Source organism: Zootoca vivipara, chromosome Z2 (assembly GCF_965207765.1).
Source record: "Zootoca vivipara chromosome Z2, rZooViv2.hap1.1, whole genome shotgun sequence".
Lineage (NCBI taxonomy): Eukaryota > Metazoa > Chordata > Lepidosauria > Squamata > Lacertidae > Zootoca > Zootoca vivipara.
The window spans coordinates 35,542,986-35,566,472 of record NC_142585.1 but is presented as its reverse complement, the minus strand read 5'-3'; the positions used below and the strand labels follow the sequence as shown (position 1 = coordinate 35,566,472).

Genomic DNA, 23,487 nt, shown 5'->3' with positions numbered 1-23,487 from the left:
GTCACACATTAAAAACTTCCCTAAACAGGGCTGCCTTCAGATGTTTTCTAAATGTCAGGTAGTTGTTTATCTCTTTGACATCTGATGGGAGGGCATTCCACAAGGCGGGTGCCATTACCGAGAAGGCCCTCTGCCTGGTTCCCTGTAACTTGGCTTCTCACAGTGAGGGAACCGCCAGAAGGCCCTTGGAGCTGGATCTCAGTGTCTGGGTAGAACAGTGGGGGTGGCGACACTCCTTCAGGTCTACTGGACTGAGGCCGTTTAGGGCTTTAAAGGTCAGCCCCAACACTTTGAATTGTGCTCAGAAACGAGTACTGGGAGCCAATGTAGGTCTTTCAGGACCGGTGTTATGTGGTCTCGGCGGCCATAAAGCATCCATGACAGATGACCATCCAACCTCTGCTTTAAAAACTTCCAATGAAGGAGAGTCCACCACCTCCTGAGACCCTTCCGCTGCCAAACAGCTCTAACTGTCCGTTTTCTTGATAAAAAAAGAAAAAGCGACCAATTAATAAATGAAGCAAACGAATTATGAAGTAGACCCCTTCTGAGTTTGGTGGTAAATATATTGCAAGAGGCGTGTGGGGGGGGGGGGAGACCCATTGGTTCTTCAGATGCTGATGAACTACAACTCCCATGATCACCTGGCCCGGCTTGCTGGGCGCTGTAGTCCAATCAGCTGCCGGAAGGCTGAAGATTCCCCCGTCCCTTCCTCGATTACAGCCTCTGTTTACCATTACCCAAGCATCCCGCATTAACATCCCGCCACACAAGCTTGGCAACCCCTGTTATTCCACGTCGCCCCCACTAGAGGGTGCTGTCCTTTCGTTTCTGTTCCGTCCCTTTCCGCAGGAACCAGCTCGACAGAGCTTGCGTTTCCCACCGGCGCTTTCCTGGGAGAGGACTCACTTCCGGTTGGCGTCAGGCTGGGAGCTCGTTGCTTCTTGGGCAGGAGGCGCGTTGCAGGAGCCGGGCAGCATCGTTGCCACGTGCTGAGCCCCGCGAGCTTCAGAGCCGGAGCCCGAGCGCTGGGTAAGTGGAGGGTCGAAGCACCGTGGAGTTAAGTGATCTTTGTGCAACGCTGCCTTACCTGAAAGATTATCATCATCATTATCATTATTATGAGTCATCTGGGAGAACTGAAGTTGTAAGAGGCAGGACGATTTGGACAGGCAGGGGCTATTGCTTTAAAAACTACAGGTGAAACTAGGAAAATTAGAATATCGTCGAAAAGTGCATTTATTTCAGTAATGCAACTTATTATTTTTTATTTTAATTTTAATTTTTACAAATGCTTTCTTTTGGAAATTCCACAGTAATAAAGCAAATAGTTACTTTTTAAAGACAGATCTTACGTTGTTTTGAAATGTGTAATTGATGAGCAAAGGCGTATCAGGTTTTTGATTTTTTGTGATTATATGACCATGTAGAGTGCCTTTTGGACCATGGGGGGGGAGGAATTAATTAAATACATAAGTGCCTAAATTTGTACTGTTGTTGTTGTTTAGTCGTTTAGTCGTGTCCGACTCTTCGTGACCCCATGGACCAGAGCACGCCAGGCACTCCTGTCTTGCACTGCCTCCCGCAGTTTGGTCAAACTCATGTTCGTAGCTTCGAGAACACTGTCCAACCATCTTGTCCTCTGTCGTCCCCTTCTCCTAGTGCCCTCAATCTTTCCCAACATCAGGGTCTTTTCCAAGGATTCTTCTCTTCTCATGAGGTGGCCAAAGTATTGGAGCCTCAGCTTCACGATCTGTCCTTCCAGGGAGCACTCAGGGCTGATTTCCTTAAGAATGGATAGGTTTGATCTTCTTGCAGTCCATGGGACTCTCAAGAGTCTCCTCCAGCACCATAATTCAAAAGCATCAATTTGTACTACATGGGTTATAAAGTTTGACTTTTTGTTTCAGAAATGGTTTTGGTGAGAGGTCAGTGACTGTCATGTCAGGATGGCAAAAATTAGAACCAAAGAATCAAAAGCCCTAGCAGGCAACTCCACAAGTATATCAGAAAATTTAAAAAAACAACACAGGAAGGAGAAGAAGAAAACATTGTTTTGGAAAAAGAAAATCAAAGGGGCAAGGAAGAAAGCACAAAAGGATTCCAAAGCCATGGCAGATATGCCTCCAAAAAATCCCCAGGAAGTTTCGTGCAACTGGAAGGCCTTGCAGGAGGTATGACTGGACAATGGTTCTCTGTTTTCTGTGAGCATTTATCTTCTAGAGCAGGATGGTCTAACACACAGTCACATGCGGCCCTAGAGGCTGTGGTCCTCCAGCTCCCCATCCTCTACCTCAGCTGGAGCAGCACAGCCAAGCTGGTGGACATGGTGGCAAATGTGTGTGCTGTTCCTCCTCCGCCGCCGCTGCTCCTGGAGATTACAATGTGGTTGTTGAGGGGTGAGAGTGTTATGGGGACCAGATGGGAATCTGCATGAGCTGGAGTCTCTGGTTGCCAACACCAAATTGGAATTGCACTGATTTGCGTTTCTTGGTTTGTTTTTCAGCTTCTGAAACCAAAGGCTGCTGTTCTGGATTCCGCTCTTACTGCCCCCAGCACATATTCCAAGGGAAAAAACAAGGCCACAGAAGAAGGAGCTGCCCTCAAAATGCCAAAGGTAAATGGAAGTGAGAGGATGCTGGCATCCAAGCCTCCAGAAAAGGCCAAGAAGAATCAGGCTGAACCTTTTGCTCTTCCAGTTTCTGCAAGCTCTGAAAAGCCTGTACATGGAAAGAACTCGCACCAGGCCCAGGAGGATGGAAAAGAGCCCAAAGGAGGCCATAGAAGGGACAATGTGGAGAGGATATATGGGGACATTAAACAGAAAAGAAGGAAAGCAGAAGAAGAAGTGGAACCAAAGCCAGCAGAGTAAGTCTTTTTCAGGCTTCTGCTTAATGATCTTTACAAACACACACAACTTAACTGGCTGCACATAAAGCTGCAGATGTATAGGCCCCTAGTTTCTTCATGCAGCACATAGTTAAACTGTGGAACTCCCTCCCATAGGAGGCAGTGATGGCCACCAACTTAATGACATTAAATGAGGATTAGCCTTCTCCTCCTCCATGAATTTGTCTGTCAGTGGCTGCTAGTCAGGATGGCTATGCTCTTGTCTCCACATTTGGAGGCAGTAATGTTTCCAAATGCAAGTTGCTGGAAATCACAGAAGGGGAGAGATGCCCTTGTGCTCAGTTCCTTTTTGTAGGAGTCCCACAGGCTTCTAGTTAGCCACTGTGAGAACAGGATCCTGAGCTAGATGAGCCACTGGTCTTCTTATCTTACCAAAATAATTTAACTTGTAGCCACTTGTGAAACTACCGTCTGTGTATTTCAGGTTGGAGGTTGGGTGTGTGTTTAAATTTGCAGACCAGTTGGGTAGCAACTCTTTAAGACAGAGCAGTCCCACTGAGGTCAACATCTGATTTGCAGTGTTTAAAATTTTATGGGCATGTTCATCAAACATGTTTCCATAGAATCTGTGCTACACAGACTGATTCTATTACCAATGTCACTTTTTGCAGGCGCTATGGACATCCCATTCAGATATGATTCATTCCCTGCCCTTGTTTTCCATACCACAAATAATTTTATACACTTCTATCATGTTGCTTCTTACTCGCCTCATCTCTAAACTTAAAAAGCCCCAAATGTTGTAACATCCCTATAAGGAAGTTGCCTTATTAAATCTGAGTTACTTCAAGAAGATGCATCACATTTATAGCTTACACTTCTTCAAGGAAACTTAGGGAGGCATACAAAGGATTATGCCATTCTTATTCTCACAACAACCTTAAAAGGTGGGCAAGGCTAAGTGATAAAGAGTGGCCCAAATGAGCTCCTTGGCTACATGGAGACATGAATCATCACCCATCTCCATTTCAGCAGCCTGACTCTTTTGCCTGGTTAATACTTTGTGCATTTTTTGGTCACCTATCTTTTGCTTTCCCTTCTAGTATCTGGTTTGATGATGTTGATCCTGATGATATTGAAGCAGCCTTGGGTCCAGAAGCAGCAAAAATTGCCCGAAAAAATCTGGGCATCCCAGAAGTCAGACCCCAGCAGTTAGCAGAAGAAGCACTGGTTAAAGAAAATGCTTTTGAAGGGTAAATGTTTCTCAGTAAAGCTGATACTGGTACTTAATAGCACATGCCTTTGAACTGTTGCAGCAATATTAATTGAACATTAAACTGCCTTTGAATTGATGGATATATGGATTCATTAAATACATCTTCATTTTATTAAAAGAAAATTCAACAGAGGAGCAGTATGAGGCATTAAGAGCTTATAGTTTAATGGGAGAAATTCTGATTCTCACTGTTGAAAGAAAAAAAACCAACATCTTCAATATTTTCTGCTTTGTGCATGTTAACAGTTAATATGCTGCAACTAAAATAGCCTGGGAATGAAAATGCATGCACATACAAACACCAGCATGCTCTTAACACACAGCACCACCATTTGAAAATTTCTCCTTGTCAATTTGTTGAAGAAGCACCCTACAAATTCTTTCAGTATCTCATTATTAAAAGCCTGGCCACTAGTAAAAGAGGACTTATTAAGAGGTTTTAACTTTAAGTTCGTATTGATTCTCATGAAAAGATTGGCAAATTAAATTAAATATGGCAAATAACACTTATAGGAAAATTAACTAACAAAGGTTTGAAGCATAAAGACTCTTGCAACTCTCTCTTCAGCTTTATCATGCACATGGCTTAAAATGACACACACACACACACCCCAAAAACCCCCACTATAAAACATCATTTTGGTAAAACATAAACTGTGTATTGTCTTCTATACAATGGTTGTCTGGTACAGGAATTTCCTACATTATTTGGATATTATTTTAGACGTAATGCCTTCTGTGTAGCGTGGGATATTTAATGTGTGTACGATGTTGTTATTGCAACCTAATTTTTTTGAAAATGCACCCACTAAATTAATTGGCTCCCCCCAATTAAAGCTTTCATTAATCAATTTTCCAGTCAGAATGATTTAACACTGCAGCTGCTTAACTGTGCATCCTATTTTATGTTGGGAATAAGCTATCTCCAGTTAGGGCCTAGCTCTGGGCAAAGAGCTCTTTAAATCCTTTCCCTAGAAATGTTGATGTCCTACGGAGGCAGCTGGTGAGCAGCTGGTTAACATAATAATAAGGCTCTCTCCTTTTTGGCAGCCTAACCAAAGCTGTGGCCATGGACTGTGAAATGGTGGGTGTGGGGCCCACAGGCAAAGACAGCATTGTGGCCCGTGTGTCCATTGTGAACCTCTTTGGCAAGTGTGTTTACGACAAGTATGTCAAGGCAATGGAAAAAGTGACAGACTACAGGACGGCCGTCAGTGGGATTCGCCCTGAAAACCTAAAGACAGGTTGGTGCTCTGTGGGTGTACTGATTTCATATTATGACTGTAAGGATCTGTATTTTATTGAGTCAGGCCATATCTCTACTATACATTTAAAGCACCATTCTACAACTTTGAACAGTCATGGCTCCCCTGGGAAGAGGGATTGTTTAAACCACTTTGGGAATTGTAGTTCTGCAAGGGAATCAGAATAATAGAATTGTAGAATTGGTAAAGGTAAAGGAACACCTGACCGTTAGATCCATTCGTGATCGACTCTGGGGTTGCAGCGCTCATCTCGCATTATTGGCCGAGGGAGCCGGCATACAGCTTCCGGGTCATGTGGCCAGCATGACAAAGCCACTTCTGGTGAATCAGAGCAGCACATGGAAACGCCGTTTACCTTCCTGCTGTAGTGGTACCTATTTATCTACTTGCACTTTGACGTGCTTTCAAACTGCTAGGTTGGCAGGAGCAGGGACCGAGTAACGGGAGCTCACCCCATCGCAGGGTTTCGAACCGCCGACCTTCTGATCGGCAAGCTCTAGGCTCTGTGGTTTAACCCACAGCACCACCCGCGTCCCCTTGAAGAGTTGGAAGGGACCACAAAATGCCTGTTATTTTTAAAAAGGCCCATATTGTCCCCCTCCCTAGCAATTGTTGTTGCTGTTGATTATGGGTTCTGATCAGATTTCATTCTGGTGTAAACTCTGACCCATTGCTCCATATTTATTAATATTGAAGAAGATGGTGATGTAAACAATCTTCATACTTCACTCAGTCACAGTTATGGTTAGTTATGGGTTTTTCTTCTGATTGATGTGTACATCGTGCTGACTTTTTACCGCTATGTTCTCAAAAACATATACACATATGTTAAAAGAATGAAAGGCCCTTGTGTGGTGTGTTTCTGTGGACTCCTGTTGTGCTTTTGCTGAGAACATTTTTCTCTGTGTTTCTTTGGTTGTCCAGGTGAGGATTTTAAAATCGTTCAGGAGGAAGTGGCCAGCATCCTAAAAGGAAGAGTCCTTGTTGGTCATGCTCTCCACAATGACTTAAAGGTACAGAGCCCTTAACTTTGTTTATTTTTTTTTTGTATTGAATTTTTTATATATCTATTTCTATGCTGCCCTTCATCAGAAGGTCACAGGGCAGTCTACAATTTAAAAATACAAAAAAATATATAGCATAGTAAAAAAACAAAAATAATAATCCCTCCTCCACAATATTTTATATCCCACCCTTTTCTCCAAAAAGCTCAAGGTGGTGTACATGGTTCTCCTCATTTAATCCCTACAACAGGCATCCCCAAACTGCGGCCCTCCAGATGTTTTGGCCTACAACTCCCATGATCCCTAGCTAACAGGACCAGTGGTCGGGGATGATGGGAATTGTAGTCCAAAACATCTGGAGGGCCGAAGTTTGGGGGTGCCTGCCCTACAACAACCCTTTGAAGTAGGTTAGGCTGAGAGGGGCAGCGACTAGCCCAAGATCACAGCCATAAGCTTCTTGGCCAAATGTGGATTTGATCCCTGGTATCCCAGGTCATAGTCTGACATGCTACTCACTGCACCACACTGGCTCATTGTCTTTCAACCCTTGCCTTTCATTGTTGGTATTCAGAGACTTGCAACCAGTCTGGTTTTTCATCTGCTTCTCCCACCCCAAACTCAACCAGAAAGGCCATACTTCCTCTCCTCTTGAGGTCTCCCACTCTGAGATGTCCTATGCTGGGCTGAGACTGTTCTCTTGTCAGCTGAAGTTTGAACTGCAATTTGCAAGCCCAGTTGCTTCTCACTCAGGTTACCTGTTCACGTTACAACTGTGGATGCTACTCCAATGTCTCGATTAATCAATTGCTACATGATTTTCAGCACCATGAGCAATGTTCACAGTGGAAACCTTTTGACCGTTTTCAGATCTTGTTCCTTGACCACCCCAAGAAGAAAATCCGGGATACACAAAGATACAAGCCTTTCAAACAAGAGGTCAAGGTAGGAACTGAGAGACATCCCCTTCCTCCATCTCAAACCAACAGAATCTACATTGGGGTTGGGAACCTCTGCCCTGTGGGCTGGTCTTGGCCCAATAGGGGGTGCCCTCAGTCTTGCTGAGTGCTGCTTCCTGTGTGCATTCCCTGCAAACATTGTGCTGGTGTGAAGCAGACTCCTCCTCTCATTACCGCAGGCCAACTTTGATAGCTGAGCATGATTGCCCACTAGGGTGATGACTTTTTAACAACCTCATTTCCCTGTATCATAATTTGATGAGCTTTCATTAAAGATTAGATAAAATCTTACTTTCAAAGAGATTTGATAAAAAAAAACCACGCACAAAATGATTTTAAATTTTTTATTTATCAGTTTTTTGACACTGTAAGCAGATATAAAAACGAACCCAAGCTTTGGAGTCACATATATACAACATTATATAGGGTCATCAAACACACAAGGAAGCTTTTTTTAGCTGCAGTAACAGTATAGACGATGTTTTGCTACCTCTCCTGTAGGTTCTTTTCCCAGCATGCCCGGCAGGGTCTGCTGGCTGAGTTTTGAGGTCCCAAAAAGGGGCTTTTACCTTGTATACCCTATGTTGCTAAGAACACTCCCCATTGTGCAATGTGGTGTTGTGTCCAAATTTGATACAAAATATATATAGAATTGTTAATACAATTTTATGAAATGGTAAAACGGCATACAAAAAAAATTTAAAACGGTTTGTGCGTGACCTTTTTAAATATTTCAATGGAATATACCTCATTTTAATCATTAATAGGCAAAAGTTCATCTATTTGTGCTACAGGAAATAATTTTTGAGAAAACAAAATGAGAAAGTCATCACCCTATTGCCCACCTATTATTCACCTTGCAGCACATGTTTGACAGTGCATGGGCCCGCCCACCTGTCAAAAGCTGGCTTTCAGTGTGGGGGTGAGATAAAGATCTGGCTCGGTGGGCCAGAAAATGTTTCCCTCTCCTTTAAATCAAAAAGTATGGAGGCTACTAGAACTTGGGGCCGTTGATCATTCCACTGCCATTTTCCTTCTGGACAAGTTAATCTTCTAGTCCAAGTGGCAGCTGTCATTTCCCTCCTAGCTTCTTGGTGAGAAAGCCCACTGCTTCATCTTCTCAATCCAGGAACACCAGGGGCTCGCACAATTTGGGGAACAAGTGTTTAATTAGTCTGTATTTAAATGAGAATCAGTAATGTCTGATATTCCACTACTTTCGGACCAGACATCTGGAACATGGGGAGTCCCCTTTTGAATTTTTTTAATAATTGGAATATATTATTGTTATAATTTGGAATTTGTCATTAATTGGAGGATTTTATTGAAAATGAATAAAAATTATTTGCAAAAAATTAAGAGAGAATCAGGACTTGGAAGATAAACCACTAATTGGATTTTTTTTAGGGGCACATTCAGGAAGGACTTGAAAGGTGCAAATTTGAATGGCATATTGGACTTATGGAAAAATTGATTTATTATCGTACTTTTTCATCTATAAGATGCCCCCATGGATAAGACACCCCTATTTCGGGGGACTCAAATTTCAGAAGAAAGGGGAGAGATGGCTCCGCTTTTTTGTGGAGGATTGCCCAAAGTTTTACAGCTGGGTTGTTGTTGTTTTTCCAAAAATCGCTCACATGCAGCATCCATGCTGACAATCGCTGGCAGCTGACAATCGCCCACTTGCCACAGCGACAGCCCTTCCCCAGCAAAAAATCTCTTACCTGAGAAAAGCTGTCCGCTGGTAATCACATGCATCCCAGAACAGCAGCTGTCAATTGCAGCAGCGACAGCCAATCCACAGCAGTGTTTGCAGCAGAAACCCATCACCAACCCAATTAGAGAAGCAGCAGCCAATCAACCGTCCACCCCATTCACTATCCATGTATAAGACGAAGCCTGTTTTTAAACATAATTTTAGAGTAAAAAAAAATTGTCTTATACATGGAAAAGTACGGTAATTGACAAGTGGACAGAATTAAGATAGGCAAGAGGAACAAAGCACAAATATACTTTGTGGGAGAAGGGTGGAGCTTTATTTCATTTACAAATTCTCCAGAAAATCAAAAACCATTTCCAAAGGTTTATATTAACTTGTGGATCATTTAATAAGTTTACAGATGTGTAAAACACGTTATAAGTAGTGGTGTATGTACAGGAATATAGGTTTTCAATGTATTTGGTAGGATCTCTGGGAAATGTAAACAAACATATAAACAGGGAATCCCTTCCAAGTTGTAGCATGGGAGTCCCCTACCTAAGTGGATTCCTGCATTTCAGGGTAGCATGTAAAAAGGCATTGTCCAGTTGTGTGCTTTGTAGGTTTTATTTAACAGACGTAAGGGAGATTTGTGCGTCATCCATTAATGCAAATGGTGAAGACAAAGCAGATTGACTTTTGTGGTAATCTTGGATCCCTTGAGCTTTCTCAACAATTAAACCTGTCAGGATTTGTTAGTGTAGGCCAAGTTGTTGTTGGCCTCACAGCAACACAAAGAAATCAAGCACAGTTCCTCCTCTTCAAATCACGATTTCTTCTTTCATATAGAGTGGGAGGCCATCTCTGAAGCTGCTCTGCGAGAAACTGCTGAATGTGAAGGTGCAAGCTTTCGAACATAGTTCAGTAGGTATTCTTTCATTAGGTTCTGGTTGCAAGTGACGTATTAATTCCTGGCTCAGAATGGAACTAACGGGGAAATGTATTCTATTTTACTGGGGAGCTGGCTCTTGTTTAAGCCTGGGCTATCTCCTAATTGTTTATATTTTCTCTTCTAAGAAATTACAGCTTTTAATAAATTATTATTGGTACACTGGCCATCACTTCTTAACACTGCTAACTCTACCCTGCTCCCGGGCTCTATATCTAACCCACTTTACATAAGCTTTACCAAAAAGCTTATGTTTCTCCCCCCCTTTTTTTGCTAAAATGCAGAAAATTGATGTTACTTTTTTCTTCTTTAGTAGTGTCAAAGAGACTTTACAGTGCAGTTCCAGGCATGTATACTCAGCAGTAAACTCCCATGTCCTCTCAGATGTAAGGCTGATTGGGTTCAATATATCTTACACCCAGGAAATTGCATATAGGACTGCAGCTTAAGTGTCCCAACAGTTTTCTATGCCGTTTTCACAAATGATGTGTTTGAATCTTAAAATAAAGATGAGTTCACACATGTCCTTGTCATGTATTGACTGATAATTTGCATATGTAACACAGCCATCAAAAAACAAATGCCTCAGAGAGAGCTTTTATATGATCTCAAAGACTATGCTTTTTAATGGGGAGGACCATAGCTCAGTGGTAAAGCATCTCATTTGAATGTAGAAGGGCCCAAGTATAACCCCATGCAGGACTAAGAAAATGTTCGTTGTCTGAAACCCTGGAGAGCCACTGCCTGTTAGCAGAGACAATACTGAGCTAGATGGGCCAATGGTCTGACTCAGTATAAGGCGGCTTCTTATGTTCCTATTAAGTTTTTATATTTCTGTCCCACCTTCCTTTTTCAAATGAAAACCAAAGTCGTTAATGCAAGCCTTAAGAAATGCTTTTTGCCCTCCTCATGTGATGCGGCTGGTTGCTGGTAGAATGTGCAATGCACCAGCCTTTAAAATCAGGGGAAGGGTTATAATTTGGTCATGTAAGATGCCCATTGTTGTTGGTAGAAATGTGAGAGTAATTGGGGACCAACCAGGAGTTACACCATTCCTGCAGTCAGGTCACTTGGCAAGATTTCACCCTGTTGATTCCATCACTTGACACAAAGTCAACTAATTCAGTGTATCCTAAACTTGTTGCTTATTTCTCTCTCTCTCTCAGGTTCAGGATGCCCAAGCAGCCATGAGGCTGTACATGATGGCGAGGAAGCAGTGGGAAGCCTCGTTCAAAGAAAAATCAAAGACCAAGAAATAATAAATCTGAGTATCTCTGGATATGTCCTGCTCGCTGTACTAACCAGCACTGACTGAGTAAAAATATCAGTTGTCAAGCTGGCCTTTCCCCTTGGACGCTTTTGTTTGCCCTTGGTCAGCTACCATACAGAAATTACTCCAAGTTATTCAGTTATGAAACCCTTCTATTTGCTTCTGCAACTGACAGCTTCCTGGAGCCTCTGTCATAAGCTTGAGAAACACAATGAAACACAATGATTTTCTTACCTTACCTGGAACAGTTAACTGTGTCCTGGGTGCCTTAAAATTTGCTACTGTATTTGATATACCATTCAAGGATAGCACAAGCCCAAGAACCAAACTAGTGTGTCACCTGCCACTCTGAGGAAGTCTATGATTTCTCTCCATAAATGTTCTGAAAAGAGAGAAATAGCTGCTTCTACCCATAACCCCGCTTTTGAAGATAGTGTGCTTCTTTGCACATAGAGCTGACTGTACTATTATAATGAAAATATATGAATATTTCTCCAGCTCGACATATCATTGAGCGCCTGTTGAGATAAATCAGGTTCCTGCTTTCAAACAGGCAGATGAAATTAGACAACTTGTTCCCCCCTAAAGTGAAACATGAGCCAGCCAAAATGTTAATATGGCTTATGTACCAGCAGATGGGAACCAGCAGGGCCCAGGGCATTGTTGCTGGACAATGAATGAATTGTTTGAAAGGTGAACTGCTGTAGCAAGCACACCTCAGGCATCAGTTTGGTGAACATACAAAGCTGTCAGAAGTTAAAGAGGAGCCTGGAGCCATTGGCCTGAGTGGCTGAGGAAATCTATGTAAACTTCAAAATCTATGTAAACTTGTATATGTGTAAGCTGGAAACACAATAAGCCATGAAAATAGAGGCACTTCATGTTTCTGGTGACAGCTTTGCTTGTAAACACTGATAATCAGTTGGCTTACAATTCCTTTCAGGTCACCACCTGCTTTCTCTCACTAGCATCCAGAGAAATAGTTCTGCAGGCAGAAAGGGGAGCCTTAGGCATGATTTCTCGCTCTTCAAATAGCATTATCCACCGTGTATGGTAAACTGCTTTTGAAAGGGGTGGGTTTTAAGAGCAAGTAAAAATAAAAGTACTGTATATTCCTGCGTATAAGACTACTTTTTAACCCAGGAAAATCCTCTCAAAAGTCGGGGGTCATCTTATACGTCGGGTCGTATTTCTTATATGGTGAGTATATCCCAAACTCTTTATTTTAACTGGAAAAGTTGGGGGTTGTCTTATATGCCCAGTCGTCTTATACACTGGAATATACGGTATATGGATCAGCAAAAATCCCCAAAATTAATTGGATTAGTTAAATATCTGCATCTGAAACTGAATACCTCTGCAGCAACACAGATCAAGGGACAAAGTAGATGCCTTGATTGGATTTCCTAATTTTTAAAATAGCATTGACTAACAAACTGAAGGACCACATGTTCTCATCTGGTATTCATATTTATTGACTGTTTTGTAAAACAAAAGTGTATAGAAGGTTTAAGATTTTCCTGAAATATGGCAGGTTTCTTGAATGCTGTTGCTGACTGACAAATAGTGCAAAGAAGCAATCTTCTAGAGTGAGACTTGTCTCATTTCAGGCAGGAGCCCTGCAGGTAGGGGTAAAAGATACATGCTTTAAAGAATACTTCTGAAGATTCAGAGCTTTCAAAATAAAGAGCTGAAGTTTGTGTTTTGATATCATTTACCTTTTTTGTGCAGTTTAGAGAGTGCATTTTCTGCTAGAGCAACTATTTCCTGGTTGGGGAAATAAGCAAGTGTCAGATGCCAGTTTTTGTTTTGTTTTTTAAACTTCTTTTCAGTAAGGTAGCTCCTTTTTTATGCCAATCCTCCCATGACTCTCTCAGATGTATGCTGTGTCCCTTTAAAGCTTGACAATGAAAACTAATGAATGCAAGGCAAGTACCGAGTCAAAGGCCACATTTGTACCCTGCATTTAAAGCACAACACTGCCACTTTAAATAGAGAATAAAGAATAGAAATAAAGAATCCTGGCAATGCAGTTAGTTTAAGGGTGCTGCAAGTTGTTAGGAGTCCCCTTTTCCTCTCAGAGTGGTTCAACAGTCAGTCCCTCTGAAAGGGCAATAGGAATATCCTAACAACTCCCAGCAACCTCTTGGGAGGGAATTCCAAGAATGTGTGAATCTCATGCTCCTGATGTTGATGAGACCAAGAGAAGGTGCTCACCTGAGGATCTTAGCACCTAGGCAGGTTCATAAGGGGAGTTAATATCTGCCAGGTACTGGACCAAAGCCAAAGAAGTAGACCACCTTGCTTGGAATGCAGAGGGCCCCAGGGAAAGACCCCCTGCCTGAAACCTGAAGAGCCACTGCCAAATCAGTGTGGACAATACAGAGTTTAGATGGATACCAATGGTATTAACTGTCACTTCCTATGTTTCCTAAGTCCCCCCAGGGCAGTTTACAAAAACAATCAAAATACACCATTCAGTAGGCTTTACAGCTAAGACCAGGGTTGGCAACCTAAGGCCCTCCTGAAGGAATGTGAGCCTTAGCAGGTGCACAACAAGACCAAGCCCCGGAGCCAGTCCTATAAGATGCTGACTATAAACAGCTGAGGAACAGAAGGCAACAAATCCAATCTTTTCAGTTTATTATTTTTAGCCCAGTGGCTTAGTTGTAGGCCAGATGCTATTACTGTATTTGTATTATCCCTTCTAGGTAGGTATAGAAAAGACGGGGCTTTTTACTGAAGTGTCAAGGCTGTCCACTGTAATCTCTAGCATCCTTGCTTACCAGACTAGATGTAAACCGGTTCTTCATTTCAGTCAGCATCTCAGTAATGTGCTGGGAAACCATCTCCAAAACTATATCCTCTGCATTTCAAAGAAAGGGAATAATCAACCCTTGTTATGCAGTGAGCATTACTAATTAATTTCCCTGCCTGTTGTTTGATCTTCCTCAACAATGGTGGCATCCTATGATATCAGATGTGTAGTGAGTAAAGGGCCATAGCTAAGTGATAATCTGCTTTGCTTGCAGAACATCCCAAGTTCAATCCTTACTGGCATCTCCCAGTAGGGCTGGGAGAGACTGCTGTCTTCTGACATTCAGTGTGGACAATATGGAGCTATATAGACTCCAGTAGCTTGACTGGAAGCTGCAACAGTTGTGCTAGTGGAAGCTTGCTATGCAGCAAATTGTGTGAGCAGGTTGCTGTAGCCTTGTGCAATCTATTGCCCAACAATATTCCACTGGCACAAATCATTTTGCCTGTGGAACACGTATACCACTAACTGGGTTGTATCCAATGCTAGTCCTGCTCAGAGTAGGCCCATTGAAAGTAATAAACATGAATGACTTGGGTCCATCAATTTTAGAGGGTACACTTACTAAGTAAAACTTAGTTGAATACAACCCAGAGACTTTTAACTGGGTGCTACATTTGATACCACCCCTTAGTGTTTTAGACTTCTAGTGCACTCCATCCCTCAAGCCTTAGAGTAAAAATTCCTCATTGGGTTTGCTTGTGAGGGAGGTTGGTAATTCATTTACCATTTTCACTTGCTCAAGGCTACCTGATAAGTCCTTGTTTAAACATGGATTGGAACCCAAGGCCCAGAATCTTCTCCCCTCATCCCATTGGTTTGCAGAGCACACAGGCTGGGATTCCAAAGAAGACAGACTTGCCATATTTAAACATCTCGTTAATCAACATGCAAATGTTTTCCACAACTTCAGGATCCTCACGGTGGAGCTCATAGCAGTCTTTGAGCAGGACAATCCCGTTGCCCTTCTCATCAGTTACTATGAACCGGAAACCACACAACTCTGGAAAAAAGGAGACAGTTTGTTAATCAGAAGGTTCCTGACCACCACCAGTCTTCCTCTGCAAACAATCTGTTGCCCACCTGCACTGTGGTGAAAGCTGAACCACTCTGACTTGGGAGTGCTCAGGCACAATTGCCATGCTCTGCATCTATTAGCACTGGCTTGTGTTCCTCTGGGTGCCTTAAGAAATAGTTACTGGTAGCATTTGATGGCTTGGCAATAATTGTGTGGGACCACTGATTTTCATTAATTGGTGGTTGTTTTAAAATTACACCCCACCATAGCAATAAATAAATATCTAGGTATATATTAAAAATACAGCATTAACACAGGCAGCAATCTGATGTGTAAAATATAATTTAACCTAGACCAACCCAAAAAGTTTGGATTCCAGCTGTAAACGAGCTTTTGCACCTCTGTCTTTTACCTAGTTGTATGTTCTTTGTCAACATCTCAGGGCAAAATGCCAAACCTCTTTTAAGCCATTTCCAAATCTTTCCAAAACATCTACTGGCAACAACTACTAGTCTGTCAACCCTATCCACATCTCACTTGTGAAAAGTCCTGTATGGTTCAATTGCATTATTCTGAATCATTGCACTGGTGCTGCAACTTGCACAGCAGCTCGTAGGATTCCACAGTTAATGTGCCAAGTGGTGTTGGCCACAAGTGTTGCCCAACCCATTATATAGGCTATTACCAGATGTCCTCAAGAGGCTTGCCAATGCCAGACAGGCGTTCTTTGCCAGCACTGGCCTTTCAGGATGGTTCCGGAGAGCCTCCAGGATAAGCAAGGAATAGGGTTCGTAATTAACTTCATCAATACAACCTGGCAAGGAAAGGGGGGAGGAATCCGGTTAAGCAAATGCCATTTTGATGACTCCCCACCCCCAACGTTGCTCCAAAGATGGGTGAAGAACTGTTAGGGTATGTTGTTCCTGGTCTACATGAAATAATCAGAGAATGGGAATGTACAATATGGCTTTGCTCTTTAAATTTTAAAGCTAGCAGCAGGAGATAATTCTCCATTGATCATCTGCTGACAAATATTCAAGCAATCATTGTGGAATTACTCCACATTGGAGACTCTTCTGGAGTGTGCTTTAGAATGCACAGCTCAGTTTTGCATGGTGTGTGCGTGTGTGTCTAGGGAGGCCTTTTTTGGATCTAGCTAATTAGCACTGCCTTGGAGATGGGCACTGGTGGGGAAGATCAATCATGCGGAGCAAGTTGCCCACCATTGCCAAATCTTGGTTGAGAAGTGTGCCTGTAAGCTGTACTTTGAAATAATACCCACCGTGCCCAGATGGGGGAAGTTAAGCTCCTCTGTCCCACCACTATGGATGAAGCAGGTCTTGAAAGCTCACCATGGAGAGCAAGAGCCCAGAAAGCGCAGCATGCCGCCTCAGCCACTTCCACATCCTGAAGGTGCATGTGAAGGATTATAGAGACAACCTCAATAGCATACTTCAGGGGGCTTTCAGCCACGTTGGTATCTGCATCAACAAAAGAAGGCAATACCGTATGAGACAGCAGCTAGGTGACTGGCTTTTACAGCCTGCTCCTTCCCTAAAGCCCTTGGGTGGGCAACAGTAAAATGAAGCGAATAAGTAAGCTAAAGACCTGTGTGCACTGAGGAAAGGCAGACCCAAGGGAACCCAGGCCAGGCAGCACACATGCCTTCAGCTCTCAGCTGGCGTGAATGCATACCATCAGTCTTCATTATCTATAATGTTTAGTGTTTAAACTGGCCACTTGCTACTGAGCCAGGTTCAATGTTCTTGTATTAATTTACAAAGACCTGAACAAATTAGGTCTACGGTACCTCAAGGTCGCCTGAAAACTTCCATCTTAGCTTGATCACTGAGATGATCTGCAGGGGCATCAATGATTGCCATATGAGCCTCAACAACTAGGGGGACAACAAGAAACCAAGCCTATAGTGTCATTGGGCCAATCCTATAGAATATTCTCTGACAATAGAGATTCAGCAGGCGCCTTCTGTTTCAATTTTTAAACACCTGCTAAAAATGTTTGTATTCCACCAGGCCTAGGCAGGCAATTAAGAATATATCCTTCTACAATGGTTAACTGATGTCTGTTTTTAACTTTTTATGGTTCTTATTGTATAGTTATATATTTTTATTGCAGTAATGCGCTTTGGGGTTTTTTATGAGATGGTGTTATACAAATATTTGTATAAATAATAAATATATAAACCAAATAAATAAATAATAAGCAAAATATGTTTAAACACTTGCACCCTATCTTTCCATATTGACTTGAAAACCCAATGCAATTTAGTGAATGGATTAGAATGAGCAGATGAAAAACAGAGTAGGGATATATATATATATATATATATATATATATATATATATATAGGGGGGGGAGCCTTGAAAATGAAAGAGTCAGGTGTAACAAAGGCCCAAGAAAAGCCCTTTAAGCAGATCTGCTCCCTTGCTTCTGCTTTTATTCAAGTTATTACCACCAACATTTTCTGCCAGAGAAATCTGAGCAAGTCAACAAATTTAGGAAGCATTTTTCCCAACTGCAGAAGCCAACACGTGTTGCACATACACATACCTACCATGCACTACCAGACTCCAAATAACCCCACAGCAAGCAAGGCAGATCTCTTTGTTCTGGGCAAAGTTACCCAGAATGGTCAGGATATCTGTGAAGACACCAACTTTCCTCAGGGCCTGAGCTGCAACTTCTGAGAAGCAAAGGGGAAAGCATTTTTATTTATTAATTTTTTAAATAAACTTTATTGAAAATAATCAAAAAACATAAAAACAAAAAGTTTACAAATCATAAATTTACAAACCTTTAGATAATACATAAAATTGTAAGTATTACACAACTCCATCTATTTTATCATACCACTGCATTATCCTTTGCAATCTAATCGTTTCTCAGACTTAATCAAATTAAACCATCATACAATAAATAAACATACTATACAACATATAATAAAACAAATAAAATTGTCCTCTCCTCCCATTTTAATGGACAGTGGCTGTAACTGCACGAAGGCACTTTGATAACTGCACTAGTTCTTTTTTGCACTCAGCAAATTGATGACAGCATGAAATGTGAGTGTTTAAAAACATGACTAAAGAAAGAAGTGTGCATGCACACGAAAGCTCATACCAAAATAAAAACTTAGTTGGTCTTTAAGGTGCTACTGAAGGAATTTTTATATGACTAAAGAAAGAGATCCTAATGTTATTTGACCATAACATAATGCTTTCCGCCTTTTCCTGTTCTATGTACTTCAGCAGTTCCCAAACCTTTCTTTATCCCCATAGAACACTTGAAAATTGTGCAGGGGCTTAGTGGATTACTGTACTTAATGATTTTCTGTCTATAGTGGCCACTATAATGCTGCTGTACATGCTAGATGCTGTATGGTGTTTATTACTTCCTTTAATTTATTATCTATTGCATTTAATTGTATACCATAAAATTCAAATTGCAATACAATAAAACACAGCGCTAAGAAATAAAAACGGCAATTAAAATGCAATTAAAAATCAACACAAATACTGAATGTGATGGATGTGCCCTCTTCTGCCTTCAACCACAAATCCACAAGCATATGGAGGACTATCTGAATGAACAGTAGTTCATTGGCCACAGCTTGGGAGTACCTGACCTAGTTATATTTTTTAATTGCTGACACCCAATAACTTTATACACACACACCTTTTTTTCTGAGACTGGACTTTGAATAGAGGAAGGTTCAAGGCCAAGTAATATCTCTATCTATTGACTCAGTTCCATGGAAGCAAAAATGCCAGTTAATTTATATTTCTTTTAATTTAAATTTCTATACCGCCATTCATCTGAGGATCATATGGAAGTTTACAATATAAAACACAAAAAATACATAATATATTAACAAACAAAACCAATACCCTCCTCTGGTTTAGATGGCCACATTTTAAAAGAACTGTGTGTGTGGGGGGGGGGGAATGTTTTCACCTGGCATCTAAAGTTATATAACAAAGGCACCAGACAAGCATCCCTGTGGAGAGCATTCCACAAATGGTGAGCTATCACAAAAAACCTGTTCTCATGTTGCCACCCTCCATACCTCTTGTAGGGGCACACAAAGGGGCACATGAAGAAGCACCATTGATGATAATCACAGGTTCTGGGTCAGTTCATATGGGGAGAGGTGGTCCTTGAGATAATTGCAATTCTAAGTCATTTGAGGCTTTATAGGTCAAGCCAATATTTTGAATTGGATCTGGAAATTGAATAGCAGACAGTGCAGGTAGGTCAGGATTGGCTCAAACCGTCTTGTCCTGGTGAGCAAGCAGGTTGCTGAATTCTGCACCAGCTAAACTTTCTGAACTGTCTTCAAGGGCAGCCCTACATACAACACATTGCAGTAATCTAACCTAAAGGTTACCAGGCATAGGCGACAGAAGTTAAGCTATCCCTGTCTAGACAGGGCACAGCTGGGTCACCTGCCAAAGCTAATGGAAGGAATTCTGCACCATCGAGACCACCTGAGCCTCAACCAACAGATTCAGAAATACTCCCAAGCTGCGTACCGGTTCCTTCAGAGGCAATGTAACCTGACCAAGAGCAGGCAACCTCTCATCCATCTGATCTAGCAAACCACCCACTAACTCTGCCTCAGTCTTATCTGGATTGAGCTTCAGCTTGTTGGTTCTCATCCAGTCCATTACCAGTCCAAGTTAATAGTTATTTGGCTTCCTTTCCCCAGTATGAAGAGAAATGGGGGCTTTGGCAGAGTCCTCCATAGAAGCATCACAGCTACTGACTCTCATTGGTCTGTATCTTGCCTCACATAACAGGGGTGGGGAACCTCAGGCCTGCGGTCCAGATGCGGCCCTCCAAGCATTTCTATTTGGCCCCTGTGGTTCTCCCCAGGCCACATGCCTCACCAGCCCTGCTTTGCACCCTCCCTGAGTGTTTTTGTCTGGTTGGAATGTGCCCTTGGAACTCTGATAATGCTTCTAGCATGCTTGGATGAAAACTTGAGAAACGTGTGTGTTTGCTGCCCCTCTTCACAGCATCTACCACCAATATATGGCCCGGAAAGCAGCCCCCTCAGGCTAAAAAAAGGTTCCTCTCTGGACATATCGTGTGTGCAGTTGAGACTTCCAACTAAGGGCCTGTCCATACTTCCACTTGTCATGTGCCTAGAAAGCACAGGTCAGAGCAGTGTTCTACTTGTCCCATGCTTTGTAGGCATGGGTCCAAGTGGTTTTCCATTTGCCCCACCACTTTCACCAGGAAAACCCACTCTTTACTGCTGAATCAGAGCAAACATCAATCCACAGAAAACCCAATTGACGTTTGCTCCAATTCAGCAGTAAAGAGTGGGTTTTACCAGTAGAAAGTGGTGGGAAAAGCAGAAGCATGTGCAAGCCCTGAGCATCTGTTGCTGTTTACACAGGGGTGTGGAGTACTTTAAAATGCCCTTTGCCTCTTTCTTGGCTCAAGTGCGAGTCTGGTTAGAGAACCCTCAAGCCATTAGCTGTTCATCCCTAAAACAAAAAAAGCTGCCTTCTCACTGCTACCACCAAGGCATACTTTGAGGAAGCAGCTCTGGTCCCCTGAGCAAAAGGGTCCCCAAACATAGCAGGGCTGGCTGTGTCTACATTTTGTAATGAGTGAAATAACACATGTTGCTACCCTGGGCTTTGTCAGCAAACACTGAATACATACACAACATATATTTAAAGCACAGGACTTCCCAAAAAGGATCCTGGGAAGTATAACTCTTTACAAAATCACAGAATTGTAGAGTTGGAAGGGACCACAAGGATCATTTAGTCCAAACCCCTGCAATGCAGGAATATTTTGCCCAACATGGATGCTAGAAATTATAGCTCTGTGAGGGGCAAGCTAAAATTCCCAGGATTCCTTGGGGGGAAGCATGACTGTTATATTCCTGCAAATGTGCTTTAAATATATAGTGTGAGTGCAACCATTATTCCATTATTTACCAGGCTCCAGGACCAAGCTCACCACTGCTTTCTGGAGTAAACAGGATACCACTTTGAACTAGGGCAATATCTGGTCTATATTGTACCTACCATTAGTCGACATCATCATGAACAATGTGCAAATCATCCAGATCAACTCTTGGTTGTTGAAATGAGTTCTCATGGAGGCTAACAGGCAATCGAGTATGTTTTCGGAGGCTAGGAATTCAACATTCAGGTTCTGCCTCATGGCTGCCAAAAGCATAACATAAAATCAAGGAGGCATCAGATACTCATTCCAACAGCTCATCACAAAGGTGCCAATAAAAAAAATGATGGTGACTGGTGCCTATTAGGACAGGGTGTAAGGCAGGGAGGCCAACAATATGGGGAGCCAGTGCCAATGACAAGCAGAGTCAACTCATTCCATCTGCCTCCATGTTGAATTTGGTCATTTCTTATAAACCACTTAGAGGTTTTACTATAATCAAGCAGTATATATGTTTTGTTAAATAAAGAAAAGGGCAACACTCAGACTAAGAAGGAAGTTCCTGGCAGACAGGGCCACCCCCCCCCCCCGGGACATATCAGAAGAAAGAGGAAAGGCAGGTGGGGGCTAGCTGAAGGCAGATTGAAGTTGGTGGTGCAGCGCTCCATTTGTCACAATGGGCCAGCCTCCACTGCAAAGAGAACATCTCTTGCTACATAGACACAAGACTGGATTCAGGAACAGTCTCTGGCCTGGTTCACACATAATACTAAACCGTAGCCAATGTTAACCATAGTGAAAGCTGAGGTGTCTGGCAGATGAGCACTTAAACTTGGTTTATTACATTGCATTGTCTGTGCCCCTCCCGCTTTTCCATTAAAGAGACACAAATCAGAAGAGCCACTTTGTAGCTTTGGGGCAAGTCAACATCTAACAGCTAAAAAAAGAGGTCAAAGAACACGGTAAGAAGTAGATTAAAGCAAGTTCAACTTAGGTGAAAGAAGATGATAAGAATAGCAAGACACTTTGCCTATAATTTGAGACCTCCAAGTATAGGGTGGTATATAAATTCAATAAATAAATAAAATAAAATAAAATAAAATAGGTATGGAACTCAATCATTGCTCATCACCCTTACCTCTGCTAGTGAGCTCAAGCAGCAAAGAATATCCAGCTAACTGTACCTCAGGAGAATCAATGTGATTCTTCATTGCAGAGATAACAAGCTCCGTTACTCCAAAGAAGACTTTTAGATTGGCTGTGGGGAAGAAACAGCAGTTGCTATTATTATTATTATTATTATTATTATTATTATTATTATTATTATTATACATGTTACTGCTCTTTTCTTATAGTTTAAATTTTTAAAATTTTCTTTGCATGGATGCTGGGAAATGCAGATATGTGGATGTGGGCAGAGGATGATGGTCCACAGCACTTCTTCTTTAGGGGTTGCCACTTTGCTGTATGATATCTCTGGGGTCTGGGAGCAGGCCAAGTTGACAGGCATGCAGTGACTATCAGCGTGGCTGCAGAACTTACAAGGTACCGCATAGCAGCTGCATAAGGCTGGCAAAGCTGCTTTCTGCAGGAACTGACTATACGATTGAGTTACCCCATAGGGAACATACCGGTAGATGCACAGCCAATCCAGCACAGCCAATCTAGCCAAGTCTAACCAGGATGGTGACTTCAAATCTGTTTTCTGCATAGATTGGCTGTACAATGAAGTTCCTGATCACACAGCCAATCCAGATGCGTCTTTTCCTGCCCCCCCATGTCACATACACCTCTCATGTAGCTGATTTCAATCACTCACGGTTCTTTCCCAATCCTTGAAATGTTGCTGGAAATGCAGTAAATCCCAACCCACTGGTAGGAGCTATGGCACATGCAACTAGCACAATGCCCCACTCTTATGACCAAGATAAGCCTTTCCCATCCAGTTTGGCTCTGAACAACACTACCCTCCAAACAGAAGTAACATGCCCAGGGCTTTTTTTTTCAGCTGGAACTCACCAGAACGAGAATGAGGGGTGGTGTTCATGGTGAGTTCCAGCACCTTTTCATACAAAAATAGCACTGTTTATGCCTATATTACAAGTATAGCAGGGGCAGGCAGGAGAAACCTCCACATTTGCACTCTCTTTGGGGAGAATTCCAACACTCTGCTTTCCCACTCTGACTCATGCTCCTTATCCTCATGGAACCCTGTGCATCAATTTATATGTATCCAATGAGAGACAGCAGCACAGTCAAAGCGTACCCTTTTCTTCTTTCAAGAGGACAGTTAGACGCTCAATGCTCTTTTCTTGAGCTTCCTCTATGTCCTCGTAAGACAGCATGAATTCTGCAGGAGACAAAACAGGAGAGAGAGAGAGAGAGAGAGAGAGAGAGAGAATACACAGAATTGTATTCTGTGCTAATCCTACT

At 42.3% G+C, this 23,487-nt stretch overlaps 2 protein-coding genes across 2 annotated transcripts in view; one reads left to right on the top strand and one right to left on the bottom strand.

Annotated features, from left to right (window-relative positions):
- The first annotated feature begins 946 nt into the window (after positions 1-946).
- REXO4 (RNA exonuclease 4) lies at positions 947-12,980 on the top strand. The gene is made up of 9 exons (XM_035102218.3): positions 947-1,032; positions 1,911-2,174; positions 2,507-2,868; positions 3,954-4,103; positions 5,177-5,370; positions 6,316-6,404; positions 7,263-7,337; positions 9,903-9,977; positions 11,169-12,980. The coding sequence occupies exons 2-9, from the start codon at positions 1,950-1,952 to the stop codon at positions 11,259-11,261; spliced, it is 1,263 nt and encodes a 420-aa protein (XP_034958109.3). The 5' UTR covers positions 947-1,032; positions 1,911-1,949; the 3' UTR covers positions 11,262-12,980.
- The window catches only part of STKLD1 (serine/threonine kinase like domain containing 1), a 31,058-nt gene continuing 20,303 nt past the window's right edge, over positions 12,733-23,487 (bottom strand). The window contains exons 12-20 of the mRNA XM_088665424.1: positions 23,321-23,404; positions 22,193-22,312; positions 21,177-21,317; positions 17,684-17,812; positions 16,461-16,589; positions 15,794-15,922; positions 14,953-15,093; positions 14,059-14,138; positions 12,733-13,039 (exon numbers count right to left, since the gene is read on the bottom strand). Coding sequence (XP_088521550.1) covers positions 12,983-13,039; positions 14,059-14,138; positions 14,953-15,093; positions 15,794-15,922; positions 16,461-16,589; positions 17,684-17,812; positions 21,177-21,317; positions 22,193-22,312; positions 23,321-23,404 — 1,010 coding nt within the window. The 3' untranslated portion in view covers positions 12,733-12,982. The remainder of the gene's footprint in view (positions 13,040-14,058; positions 14,139-14,952; positions 15,094-15,793; positions 15,923-16,460; positions 16,590-17,683; positions 17,813-21,176; positions 21,318-22,192; positions 22,313-23,320; positions 23,405-23,487) is intronic.

Bases quoted from the DNA above. Each gene is read 5' to 3' on its own strand.
- REXO4 (XM_035102218.3), top strand. From the start codon at position 1,950: ATGGCAAAAATTAGAACCAAAGAATCAAAAGCCCTAGCAGGCAACTCC. The intron at 6,405-7,262 runs GTACAGAGCCCT...GACCGTTTTCAG, and splicing joins CTCTCCACAATGACTTAAAG to ATCTTGTTCCTTGACCACCC. The intron at 7,338-9,902 runs GTAGGAACTGAG...TCTTTCATATAG, and splicing joins CTTTCAAACAAGAGGTCAAG to AGTGGGAGGCCATCTCTGAA.